This window comes from Colius striatus, chromosome 9, assembly GCF_028858725.1.
Source record: "Colius striatus isolate bColStr4 chromosome 9, bColStr4.1.hap1, whole genome shotgun sequence".
NCBI lineage: Eukaryota > Metazoa > Chordata > Aves > Coliiformes > Coliidae > Colius > Colius striatus.
In genome coordinates, this window is record NC_084767.1 from 12,044,899 (window position 1) to 12,058,290 (window position 13,392).

At 55.4% G+C, this 13,392-nt stretch overlaps 1 protein-coding gene across 1 annotated transcript in view; it reads right to left on the minus strand.

The window, feature by feature from the left end:
* PCDH1 (protocadherin 1) overlaps positions 1–13,392 on the minus strand; it is a 53,653-nt gene that overhangs the window by 21,773 nt on the left and 18,488 nt on the right. The window contains exon 4 of the mRNA XM_062002914.1: positions 4,960–5,179. Coding sequence (XP_061858898.1) covers positions 4,960–5,179 — 220 coding nt within the window. The remainder of the gene's footprint in view (positions 1–4,959; positions 5,180–13,392) is intronic.

A 13,392-nucleotide genomic window follows, 5' to 3' on the forward strand; every position in this document is an offset into this window, starting at 1 on the left:
GAAACACAATGCTCCAGTGTCTGAGCTGGAGAGGAGCTCAAGCAGCAGCCAGACCCAAAGTCCCCAGGCCTGAGCTGGTCAGGCAGCCCTGGGCAGAGCCATGCATGGTGCCAGCCAGAGCCCCCACAGACAGCAGCCTTTGTCCTGTCCTACACCCTACCCTCAGTCCTCTCCCTCAAGGTGAAAGATCTTTCAGTAACAGAAGAGGTCTGAGTACCAGCCAACCCATCTGGGCTCCTGGGGCTTGGCTGGCTTGGCACAGAGCTCCAATCCCACATCCTAGAGGGAGCTCAGCATCCACTCAGCCCTCTGCAGCAAAGCCAAAATGCTGCAGGGTGGGTTTGGGAACAACTCACCTGCCTGGAACACTGTCTGCAAGACAAAAGGGACATTTAAAGGTAATGCAACAAAAGAAGAATAGGTTTTAAGAGCCAGAGACTTCACTCTGACAGGAGGAAGAGACAAACTCACCTGGACACATTCCTGTGTCCCCCAAGTGAGGGGAATCTGCTTTAGCAGGGGCTGAGGCAGATCTGCAGGGCCCTCCCAAACCCCACCATGCTGGGACTGTGTGACTGACTGCTGCTGGAGAGCTGTGGGCTGTCCTCTGGACACAGCCACACTGCTAAAAGGTGGCTGGCAAAGTGGCAATCACGCAGAGAAAGAGATGTCAGGAAGGGAGGGAGTGAGGGAAGGCTTGAGCTGGAACCAAAAGTGTAGCAAAGGGAGGGGAAAACTCTGCCCAGGCTGCTCTTGCAAGAGTTGCCAAAAGGCAGCACAGACATTTGAGATGTGCCAGATGTTGGTGCTGCCCAGGAATGGGGCTGCAGGTCTGTGGTGGTGTCAGGAGCAGATGGCAGTGGCTGGGAGGAGTGCAAGGAAGGGTGGGAGGAAAGGAAGAGAGACCCAGCTGCCAAAAAGCCTTGCTTTGGCTCTGCTCATAGCCAGGGACTTGACTCAGTTTTTGAGTGTTATCAGAGAGAACTTTAAACGTTGCCTTGCCTGGGAGGGATCTGCACACAGCAAGTGAGACATCTCCTAACAGCATAAGAGTCAAGGGAGGGAATGGGAGCTGCAGCAGCTGAAGCAGAATTGAAGTGTAGGCTTGTAACACAGGGGGCAGAGGGGACTGAGCACTGGAAGGGCTGCCCAAGGCTCTCACACACTTGCCACCCTTTGCAATCTGCTGTCAAAGGGGGATCTTTCAAAAGCAGTGCTCCTGCTCAGCCCTGGGGAGACACAGAGATCACAGGGTGAAAATGAAAGGCCTGTGTCACACAGGGGTTACACAGGCTCTGCAAGGCATCCCTCTGTCTTGAAACAAAGGGAAAAACACAGGTCTGAAGGGGTATTATTGAGTCCAGCAGCCAAACCCTACAAATGATATCTCAATTCATTTGCTCAGGTGTAGAGAAGAGGTGGGAGACTGAGAAAAAGGGTGGTCTTGTCAGAAGAGCCTGTGGCTATGAGAGGATTTACATCCAGCTCTGCCACAAAGTCCCAAAGCCACACTGCTCTCTGCAGCCTCAGCTTCACCAGCCAGGAGCAGCTGGAGACCTGCTTCATGGCTCCCTCACCTCAGCACCAAAGGAGTGTTTTAGGAGATCTTGTTGTGTTCCAGCTGATGCCCATCACCCCTTGTCCTGGCATCTGAGACAACAGAAAGCAATTGTCCCCCCATCCTGCTGACACCCAGCCTTTAGGTACTTGTGAGTGTTGCTGAGGTGCCCCTGAGCTCAGGCTTCTCTCCCCCAGGCTGGACAGCCCCAGGGCTCACAAGTGCATTGCAACAGCTCAGGAGATACCTGTTGATTATACATTCAACGTGGGGTTGCAATGGCACCCACTGACAATGGCACAGGGGCCTCTCTTTAAATAAGAGCAAGAAACCAGCTGAAACATTTTGCCTTGTTCTGTGGGCAATTGGGAAACATTTCATCCAATACATCACCATCTCAAGTATTTTCATACCACCCAGGGACAGAGTGAAACAGCCTTGGTGTGACACCTCCTAAACTGCACCACTTTGGTCCTACAGCCTCACTAAATGCTCTCACTTCCATCCCCCAAGCCCTGTGTGCATCATGGCAGGGCAGATCCTCTGCAGAGCACAACCACTCCCAGGCTCCTCCCAAGGAAAGCAAAGCTCTTGCTCCAGGGGGAGCAGATGCCACCAGCAAAAGCAATGGGTGGCCAAGTGGGAGACTGAGCTCTACCCCCAGCTCAGTGTACCCCACAGAAGCAGAGAAACAGGGAGGAAACGGTGGGCAGCTAGGTAAAACATCATGGCTGACAAACACCCGGGCTGAGTGAGGAGCTGGCACATCACTGCCAAGCCCCTTGAGAAAGTCTTCATCAGAAGCATCTGATCCCTCCTGAAAAGGATCTGGCTCAGCCCCTGCAATCCCCCCTTTCACTGCAGCCTGCACAGTAAAAAGTGTCCAAGAAAAAGAGGACACTGATATGTGTGCTAATCAAGTGAAGAACCATCTACAAAGAAGAGGCATGGATCTGTCTTCCAGTTGAAGAGCTATAAATAGCCTTGCATACTTGCTTATCAGATTGGTTGGGCTGCAGGGATAATCTCCTGGAAAAAAAGCAATGGAAGGCCTGTTATGTTGGATATTTATAACCAGATGAAAGCCTAGAAAATGCAGAGTCTTGTCAGCCCCGTGCTGCAAGAGAGGGGTGTGTGGGATCCAACTCGTCTCTTCTGCTTAATGGAAGGTCAAGAACAGCTTAAGTCCCCACAGCTTCACTAAACACCCACCCAAATCTGCTCTCTTTGAGGGGCTGCTGCTGCTTGAGCAGACTGCAGGAGCCAAGGGCATGGGGAGACAGGCCCCAGAAAGGCTTTGGTGGTCCCCCATCACTGGAGACTCGTTGCAGGAAGCAAGACATCAACCCGTCTCCGGAGGTACACGACAGAGAGGTCCTGTTGGCACCCCAGAGGGGTCTGATGTGCCACATCTTGGGCAGGCAAAGTGCAAAACACAACCCTGATGGACTTATCTCACACAGGCAGCATCTCTTCATCTTCAGCTCGCCTGGCTTGGTGCCAGGGCACCCGAAGAGGCTGCTTAACAGCTCACAACCCTGAGCCCAGACCCTCCAGTTCCTCGCCAGATTATCTGCAGAGCACCAGGACCAACCAGGGTTAATGCCAATCCCCAGAGCCTTGGCCTGCCCTGAACCTGGCTTGTACAGCTCCCAAGGGCTACTGGAGGCACTGGAGCCTGACTTCCCTGCTAGCAGAAGGGAACTGAGCAGGACACTGAGCAGGGCAGGGTCCCAGGCACCTCATGGGAGCCTCCACACGTGGCTGTACCACACATGGGTTTGCTCCTGGGTGGGTGCACGGTGATTTCTGGCCTCCTGGGGCTGGGTCTCTTGGGCAAAGGGAGGGAGCTGCCTCATTTACAGTGCAGATGCCCTATCCCTGTGAGAACCACTGCCTCAGGCTGCTCACCTCCATCATCCCAAGGACTATTGGCAGCTCTCTCTGCCCTCCACCTCCTGCTGCAGACCCTCCAGGTCCTTCTCTCTCACTCCTCTTTCTACTTTTAGCCCTGCTCCTCCTTCAGCATCTCTGGGTTGCCTTTCACCTTCAAGGGCTCAAACCTTCCTCTTCCAGGCTCATCATCACCCCTGCCCCACTACATCCTTCAGCACAGGCCCATGGCACCTCCTCACCCATGTGTCCTTCAAGCCTCTCTCGCAGGCACAGGCCTTGAAGTTCTGCACCAGGACCCCAGGAACCTCTCCATCCTGCTCTTCCCATTTGACTCTCTGGTACCTTTAGAAAGCAAGAGACCTGCAGGACACTCCCTAAGCAGGAGGGAGCCTCGTGTTGCAAGAGCCACCAATGGGTTTGAGAACCCTGCCAGACCTGGCACCACCAAGGCTGGCCTCAAGTCACAGCACAGCTAACACCAGGAGCTCAGCTGGGAGGAAGGAAGAGACCTTCCACACCACAAATTACCCTGGGCCCCAAGTGCTCCTTAATAGGGGGACCCAGCAGGTTTGCAGCTCCTTAGACCAGCTGAACACACTCTCAGCTGTTTTCACACCACATACAGACCTGTCCCAAAGCCAAGGATGCTCCCAGAAGCAGGAGAAGGCTTCAGGAGAACCCTTTGCACCTCCCTCCCAGAGGTTTCTTTGAACTTGCCAGCTCCACAGCAACCTCCCCTCAGTATAAGAGCACAGAAGGCAGCAGGTACAGGAAAGAAGATGTTATGTGCGCAGCCAGAGCCAAGTCCAAGGAAGCAAATTAAGCTGGCTTCAGAAGTGGGCTCATCAGGGGAGTCAGGCAGGCAGCACAGAGGCAGCACAAGGAGCAGAACTGGGGGTGAAGCTGTGCCAGGCCAGGGGAAAGCCAACACTCCTGTAGGGAGACTGCAGACACCTCTGATGGGTTCCCAGGGAAAGGGGGACCTGAGCAGGAGGGGACCCAAAGGGGCCACACGATGCTCTTGGGTCAACCACCACCACGCTCTCTGACCCTCCCCACCCAGCCTGTGCCACTAAATCTGCTCTGCCCCTCTGCTCCCCAGGAGCTGCCCTATCTCTGCTAGCCATGCAGCACAGGGAGCTGCAGCACACCCCTGCCCCGCCATGGTGCCAGCAGCACATGGCTCACCGTGGCCTGGGCTCCCACCTCCCCCCTCCACATGCTGCCACCTCACACCAGCCCCTTGGCCCCTCCTGCCAAGCCCACCCACCCCCTGGACTCCTCTCCCTCATCTCCCAGCCTCCCCCTGACCCCCCTCACCCACCTCTCCCCTCCCCACCGCATCCTTCCATCTCCTCCAGCCTCAATCCCCTCCCTGCCGCATCCTTCCCGCTCTCTCTCTCAGAGCCTCCCCTCTCCCCCAGCCCATCCCAACCCCTCAGCAGCACTGAGGATGAGGGGGCCGGGGTGCAGGGGGTCCCAGGGCAGGGGCCAGCGGCTCGTACCGTTCTCGGGGTGCTCCATCTCCCCGATGCTGCCGTCGGGCGTCGTGCGCTCGTAGTGATCCTCGGGCAGGGCCAGCGGCCCCAGGCGCGGCCCCGACGACGATTTGCTGCTGGGGGTCTCGGATTCCTCCAGCCCACTGTCATAGTAGCTGTGCTGGGAAGGGTCCTGCAGGTCCTGAGCCTGGCTGGCTGCTGAGAACGTCACTCGGCGATGAGGTAACTGGGAGAGAAGAGGGAAGCTGTAGCACCACGCACCCAGCAGAGAGCCCCAGCAGCCCCAGCACCGGCCTTCTGGTTGGAGATGACCTTGTCCAACCCCTCCCCTCTACCATGGTGTCCTCAGACAGCAGCCCCTGCGCTCCCCTGAGCCAGCAGCTCCCTCCAGGGCTCACCCATCAGCCTTCTCTCCCATCCAGAGACCACCCTGGGCAGTTGTGAGAGGCAGGCTCCAGAAAGGGTAGCCCAGTATCCTGAATCCTTACCCCACACACACACATCCCCTTCACCTGAGGTCTCCCCCCTGCATGTGCCTTCGATGCTCTGAGACTCAGTCTCACAGACCCACCCAAAAGGGATCCCAGCACAGAGCCACAGCCACGTCACATCACCCCTCCCCTTCCAGCCTCTGGCCTCATACCATCTCTCCCCTAAGAGGTTCTCCATCCCATGGTTTCTTTTGTCTCCTTGTTAACTCTTTCACAGACCCTCCCTCACACTTTCTCTCCCCAGCTTTGCCTCAGGCTTAGGAGGAGCTCCCTGCACACAGCCATTAAGCTGCATCATGAGCCTCCACATCCTCCCACTAAATCCCTCTTTGCCACACTGCCTCAGGAGTGGAAAAGGTAGCAGGAGCTCAGAGGGCAACAACAGAGTGATGAGTGCAGAAAACCAAACATACACCCCCCAGAGAGAGAAAAAGACCCAACATCACACTCAAACGAGGGAAGGGATCCAAACCCAGAGCTACCTGAGGGGGGTCTTGGAGGAGATGTGGTGAGGAACACTTTTAGGTTGGTTGGACCTCATTAAATTCACCCCAGGTGCTTAGAGACATGATTTAAGTAAGTTCAGAGCTGTTAGGGCCCTCTCCTCTCCCTCTCCCTCTCCCTCTCCCTCTCCCTCTCCCTCTCCCTCTCCTCTCCATTTGTAGAGAAGGAGGGAGGTTCCAGAAGCCTGGGAGTGAGCTAAAATAGCAGCTGTCTTTAAAGATGAAGGGGAAAGAAAGAAAAGAAAGAGGAGTTGGAGAATTATGAAACAGTTATAGCTTAATTTCAGTGCCTGGAAAAATCCTGCACCAGATAAAAGAACTCTTTGTAAGTACCTACAAGCTAACAAGGAAATAAGTAACAGCCACTGTAGGTTTGTCACAAACAAACATGTCAAAGGCAGTGAACTCCTTCCTTTGAAAAGGCAGCAGGCCTGCTGGAGGGAGGAGGAGCAGCAAATGTTACGTCTCTCTGGACTTTGGGAAGGGGTTTATTTCAGAGGAATTCCTCCCCAGTGTTGCAGAAAAGCAGGGTGGGTGCAGCCTGGGGCTGCTCTGCTCAGCCAACACAGGGCAGCTCACCCCAGGGTGGATGCAAAGCGTTGAGCAAGTTGTGTTCAGAGAGCAGTGACTGCAGCCAGGGCCCTGGAGCTGGGAGGATGCAGCAAACAAACCCCTTGGGGCTGTGTCTTGGGTCCATCTCCTGTGCTTTTCATTAACTGCCATGAAGAACAGATCTGTCCCATTTGCACACTTGGGAGAAATCATCAGGCTGAAGGGGTGGGGGCCCCAGCAGATCTGGGGTGGGCTATCCCTCACCAAAACACCTCTCTATTGGGATGAGCAAGCAGGAGCTTTGTCTTCTAAGCCGCACAGGGGTCTGTCAGCTCTGCTGGGCCCAAAGCAGGACATCAAGGTCCAGCCTGGGCACTGCTTTCAAGAACACAGATAGCAGTTAAGCAGAGGGGGAAAGAAACAAGCAGCTGTTAGAAATGATGATGAAAGATTGAGGAACCTGGTTTGGTGTAGAGAAGGTGAGGTATGGCAAAGGCAGCACTCTCCAGGCTCAGAGAGGCCAGCTGCAAAGAGAAAGCTGCTGCTTTTGAGCAGGGGTAGGTAAGAAGCAATGGCCTTCAGCTGCAGCAGGGCAAACCTCGGGGCTAACTGCCATGCAAAAAGGTACAGTGGTAGGTTTGGCCAAGTGTGACATTGCCAAAGCAGAAGGTTCCATCTTTGTCATGAAGGGACAGACAAGCATCTCTCCTGAGGTCTTTGTGCACAGCTGGAGAAGATGGATCATAGAACCATTGAGGTTGTTAAAGCCCCTGAAGCTGCTGCAGCCCCAGCCCAGCACTAACCCACGGCCCTCAGCACCTCAGCCCCACGGCTTTGGGATCCCTGCAGGGCTGGGCACTCCCCCAGCTCCCTGAACAGCCTGGCACAGGGGCTGACAAACCCCTCAGGGAAAAAGAGAGAGGAAGGCAGTCCTGGGTGACCCTCCCAGCCCACTCTGGAGAGCTTGCAAATGCCCTCACCGTGCCAGGTAATGCCATCCCACAGCCTCCTCCTGCACCCACGGCCTGTCTGGCACCCCTTCCTCCCATTGCTGTGGCTGTTCCCTAGCTCAAAGCTTCTCCTTTGTCTCTGTGCTTGTAAAGCCCCAGACAAACAACTCCTGCTCCTTGGAGTGCCCGCAATAACACAAACAAACAGCCTCAGAAACCTTCCCTGTGACAGCCACTATCCCTCCCCTGAGAGGTCTCCTTCCAAATAGCATCACTTTTACCTAAAAAAGCACCTCCTTGAAATGTCAGCTCCTGCCTGGCAGCCCTGGAAAGGGCTGTTCTCCCTACAGAGGGCTGTTCTCCCTGCAGGGCTCAGGCAACGCACACACGGCCATGTCCATCCCCAGCACAGCACTGCCGGGGGTCACTGTCCCCACTGAGCTCTGACCAATGCACTTCAAATCACAACAACAGCTTGTGTGTGGCTGAAGCTCTCCACCCAGAGAAGCCTTGCTCTGGAATCGGGGAGAGACACTGAATGCATTTGTGTGGCACTGCCTGGCAGACACTGCGTGTAGTTTGACCTTTCCCTGGCAGGTTAAAGAGCCTTTCAGCACGCACTGTGTTCCACACAAGCAGCTGCTTGTGCAGTGCAATCAAGGCAGGCCTCAACCTTCTCTCAGAGGAATTAACCCAGGTACCCTTCAGCCTTAACCTGCAAGCCAGCAAATCAGTTTTGTGGCCCTTACCTTTCCTTGCCCTGGTTTTCCCCCCACCACCACCACCACTCCTCAGGAGGCTGATCCCTGCAGAGCTGCTGGGGCCATCTCACCAGGCTGTTCTGCAGAGATGTGCTTCTCCTCCTGCCTCTCAGGGGTTTCTTTGCATCTGAGCCCTTTGGCAGGAGCACCAGGAGTGTTCACACTGAGCTACTCATGCAGCGTGACCCTTAAATCCACTTTAAAGCCAGTGCTTTCCAGGATCTCACCCCCTGCCCCATTCCCTGTTTCTCAGCGTGCAGCTCCACGTTTGCTGGGTTAAAATGCCCTTTGTTCAGATGGGCCTGCTTTACCAAACAATCTGGATTGCCCTGCATGACTGCTCCATCCTCATCATCATCTCCCACTCCACCAATCTCTGTGTCAGCTGCAAATTCTATCAGTGGTGATTTGATCTTTCCTTCCAGCCCGTTGATTACACTGAATGGCAGAGGGCAGCGCTCCTCCAGCAGCCCCTCAACCCACCACCCAGCCACTGCTTCCCCTCACACAGCTCTTGTGACAAACCAGACCTTCCACCTATCCCATGATGCTTATAATGAGTGGTGTTCATTCAAAGTAACAATAATGATCAACAGCACTGGGTGTTATCACCTTGGCTGCTCTGAACCTGCTCTGCTGCTTCAGCCCCACAGCCTTCCTTGCAGCTCCTCCTGCTCCAGCCACCAGCAGATGCCCCAGGGAAGGTTAAAGGGCTGGGTCTGTCATGTAATGACACTGCCCAGTGTCCCCATCAAGCTCATGGCTGATGTCAAGGTGATTCCCATCACTGAGCTTCCTGCCTTAGCTACTAATCCAGTTGCTCCCTGAGCCCTGGGGAAGCTGCAGCTCCAGGGCTGTGTTCAGTGTTGGGCCCCTCACTCACTGCCAGAGGGACACTGAGGGGCTGCAGCGTGGCCAGAGCTGGGGAAGGGGCTGGAGCACAAGGGTGCTGGGGAGCAGATCACATGGGACAAGAGGAAAGGGGCTCCAGTTGCCCCAGGGGAGGTTGAGGTTGGAGCTGAGGCAGAACTGTTTCCCTGAGAGGGTTGTCAGCCCCTGTGCCAGGCTGCCCAGGGAGCTGGGGGAGTGCCCAGCCCTGGAAGGATCCCAAAGCCGTGGGGCTGGGGTGCTGAGGGCCGTGGGGTAGTGCTGGGCTGGGCAGGGTGAGGGCAGGACTGGCACTGCAGCAGCTTCAGGGGCTTTAACAACTCAAATGATTAACTGATTCTACAACTGTTCCCCATCAGGATTCCAGTTGGCTCATGGCATCACTGCCCTCCCACTCCTCCTGTCTATCCTGGGGTGCCCAGCTCCATTAACACCCCCAAATCCCAGAGCTCCTACTCCAGACCTTTGAAGACTCTGGGGCACATCTGATTTCATTCAGTCACTTCAAACATCCCCGTTCCAAGGAGATGACACTCTGTACACCTTTGTGTGCTCCCCAGGCACTGGCAGGTGCTGCATCCCACACTGTTCTGGCTCAGTACAAATTACCAGGACTATTTATTGAAAAGCTTTTGCATTTTCCTGCCTAATTCCCACCGCTGCAGTGTCCAGGTGAAACGCCCTTCCCGGGTCCCAGCTCTCCCCAGCTCAGTTTGTAAAGCTCTCCTTGCTGTGTTCAGCTTGTCAAAATGGATCTTTTTCTCCCCCCAATGTTTTTGGCTTTCCTTGTCAATTCTCTACACTCCACAACCACTCATTTCTACTAATTGCTGCACACTCCCTGCCTTTCCCCTTTTGCTTTCTCTTCCCCTTCTCTCTCCTAATTGCCGCCTCCACTCTCTACGCTGGGATTTGGGGCAAAGCTGTCTGGGTGCTTTTTTCACTGAGGAACTGAGGTTCTGGGCAAGAGTAAAAAAAAAACAACCCTAAATGTCCTTCCAGTGTCTCTCCTGTGCTGTGGTGTTGTGTGTCCTGCAGCAGACCTGCCCATGCCAGCCCCAGCCCCGCTCTGCGCAGCAAGCGGCGGCCGCCTCGGGCACCAGCGGATGCTCTGATGAAGATGTTCATCCCTGTTAAATCCTGCAGGATTCTGTTGTGCTGCAGCTCAAGCTTTGCTTGTGGGATTCTCTCTTTTATTTCCCTGAGCAAGGGATCATTTGCAGCTCGTGGGTTTAATGACCCTTGTCCTCTGTGAAGCTCTCTGACACCTTTCTGCTTCTGGCCTCCTTGGCATCCTGCGGCAGCCATCTCTCTGCCCCTATGTTAGGTGGGAAAGCGCTTCCCTTTGCTTTTACATCTGCTGCCTGGCCTTTTCTTTTACCCCTCTTTCCTTGAACTTCTCCTACCTGCAGGGTTATGAGGAAACATGAGTAATTGCTCCTCGCTCTGCCCCTTCCCAGCGTCACAGCTCCCGCTCGGCTGCATCCTCTGCGAGCCGCAGCGTGCCAGGACGTGCAGCCTGTCCTGCTGGCAGCTCGGGCCAGCCCTGCTGCCCTCCTCTCTGCCTCTTCCAGCTCTGACACAGCCTCTCTGCAATGGGGAAGCCAGGGTCACACCCATGGTTCCAGTTTGGGGGGCGGGGGGTGTATTAGCTGACAGGCTTTGTTTTTGATCAGAAGGGATTTCTCCTGACAGCCTGCTCCTGGTTGAACACCCCACAACTCCTCAGTACCAGTCCCTGCCAAGGGACTCCTTGATCCTGAAGCCCTCTGCCATAGGGGTTCCCACCCATGGATTCTGGAGGGGGATTAAGGGGACTACCTTCCTCCTCAGCCCCACGCTGCTCCCTCCCTTCTCTTCCCTTCACCACACACATCTCCAGCTCTCCCTGGCTCCTGCACCAAGCTGATACTTCTTTGCTAAACCCCAGGAAAACAAACTCAGCCAAAACAAAGAGCTGTGCTACGAGGGGACAGGGCTGTGGGGTGTCACACTGGCTGCCCCCCAAGCACACAGCATCGAGCCCCGTGCAGAGGGCAAGGACCCAGGGATGCCCAACCAGAAATGCCACTGTTCACAAAGGAAACCTTCAAACCCACCCCAGGCACCCTTTTCAATCACCAATGCCCAGGGAGGTGAGCTGCCCTGCTCCCCCCCCCCTCCCCAAGCACGGATGGGCACTGGAGGGGTGTGAATCTCAGAGCTGTGAGGTCCCTGGGTGCTGCTGCAAAGGCAGGAGCCGTGGCTGCCGGGCTGCTCTGGCAGCCTCCCCTCGCTCCCGCGCCTCCCCACATGCCAGAAGCCTCAACGGCCTTTCAGCCAGCTGCCAAAGGAGCTTGCTTCCCCAACAGCAGCCACAATGCAGCAACTCACAGGGCTGAAAGTGAAAGGCAATGTCAGACCCGACGCCCAGAATATCAAACTAAGTGACAAGGGAGCCATTGTGGCACACGAGGCAGCCAACTTCAGATGGATGCACCAACCCCTCTCTTTCACCAACCGACCTGGAGCTACGCAGCTCACTGCAGAGAAACAAGCAGCCTCATTAGCCCAGGGAGCATGCCCCAAAGGCCACAGATGCAGCTCTGTGTGCACAGAGGCTTTGCTGCGTGTGGGAACGATCTTTGCTGGTGTGGTTGTGTGCAGAGGAGCTCGGCTGCAGCACGATGCCACGCAGCCTGAGGGGAGTGTTATGCCCGTGGAAATCAGGGCAAAGCCTCCAGGAAAGCTGGACCTGAATTGCCAAGAGCTACACAGGGCAAAGTGCTAGCTCTGGGAAACAGGGCACGGCTCAGCTTGTGGCTGTAAGGAGGCGACCACGTTACAGCGGGCACAGAGCTCAGAGCTCTTCCCATCCTTGCCATGCTACCCCAGCAGCACACTGCCCAGCCACTGCATCGACTCTTGGAGAAGAAACTCCTTCCTTAAGAGCAACACCCAACTCCTCCTGCACCCCTTCTCAGCCAGGAGTGCCACACGAGCACCGGGAGGTGACATGGCACGGGGCAGAGCAGCACGAGAAGGGAGCATCTGCAGATCAGCACCAAAGGCAAATGCTGCCCTGGCGTGGTGTCAGCCTGCTGCTCCTCCAGGACTGCCCTGCTCCCCTCTGGTCCTCTCCATGGTCTGAGGATGCTGTCTGCCCTGGGGGTTCCTCCCTGCCCTGCCACAGCCTCTCCAGCTCCAGATGTTCAGAGGTACAAGGGGTAACTAGCACTTTGGAAAGTGGATCTAGCCACACTAGAGCTGCAGCTCCCAGCAGGCCTGGATTGCTCCCTTTTAGCACAACACAAAGGAACCAGAGACAGGGAGCCAGGGAACAGGTCCTGGGGGATCTGCCTGCTTTGGACAAGGAAAGGATGGAGCAACCAGGCAGGACAACTGCTCCAGTCAGCACAAACAAGGAGGGAGATAGATGGGCTCAGCTTTAAGAAAGGTGTAGTCTGTGCATACCTGCAAAGACCCCTCCTGCACTCAAAAACCCCCCTTCAGGCCTTTTTAAAATGTTGTCACTGAAGGTGGTGGTGTCTCAAAACAACTCTGGACAGGATTACTATAGAGATCCACCAGCCTGATGATTTGCTGCCTGATGATTTCCATCCCAGCTATTCTGGAACTCCTGATGTCTGTGCTCTGCCCACAGATCCTTGTGACCATCCCCAGCCCAGTGTCTGCAGTGAAGGTTTGCTCCCGACAACCCTTTGAGCTCTTCCACCAAGGAAGCTACAGAAGGCACTGGAGGAAAGCCACACAGGATTCCACATGCTTCACACCTCCCCAGAAGCAGGCTTGGATCTGTAAAGTAACTGCTCACCCCTTCTAAGCGGCTGTTCTCTTGCTGACAATGAGCAAGTGCTGACCTTGCAGGCAGCAGAGAAGGACTCCAAGCCCTGCTGAAATAACCCTCAGCAGAACAGCCATCCCCAAATGGACACTGTGATCCCCAGGCTGGCTGTAACAAGTGAACCTGGGGCAAACAGTGGGCTGACTCCACACAGGTGCCCTGCAGCTTCACAGCATTTGCATGATGCTCACAGAAGCAGCCAAAGCCCAGTGCCACAACCTGCCTGGTCAGATTGAATCTATCCAACCCTCAGCAAGATCTAACACAATCAGAAAGCCATTTGGCCAGCCTCAGGACAGAGGATGCCCCAGCCCTCAGCCCTTCCGAGCTCTGAGCACAGCAAGGATGTGCAACTTGGCTTTTCTTTGGTTGGGATGAGGACTGGGAAGGAAAACATGGAAATAAATCACCTGGAAGGTGACTCATCAAACCTAAAGGGGTCACAATGTT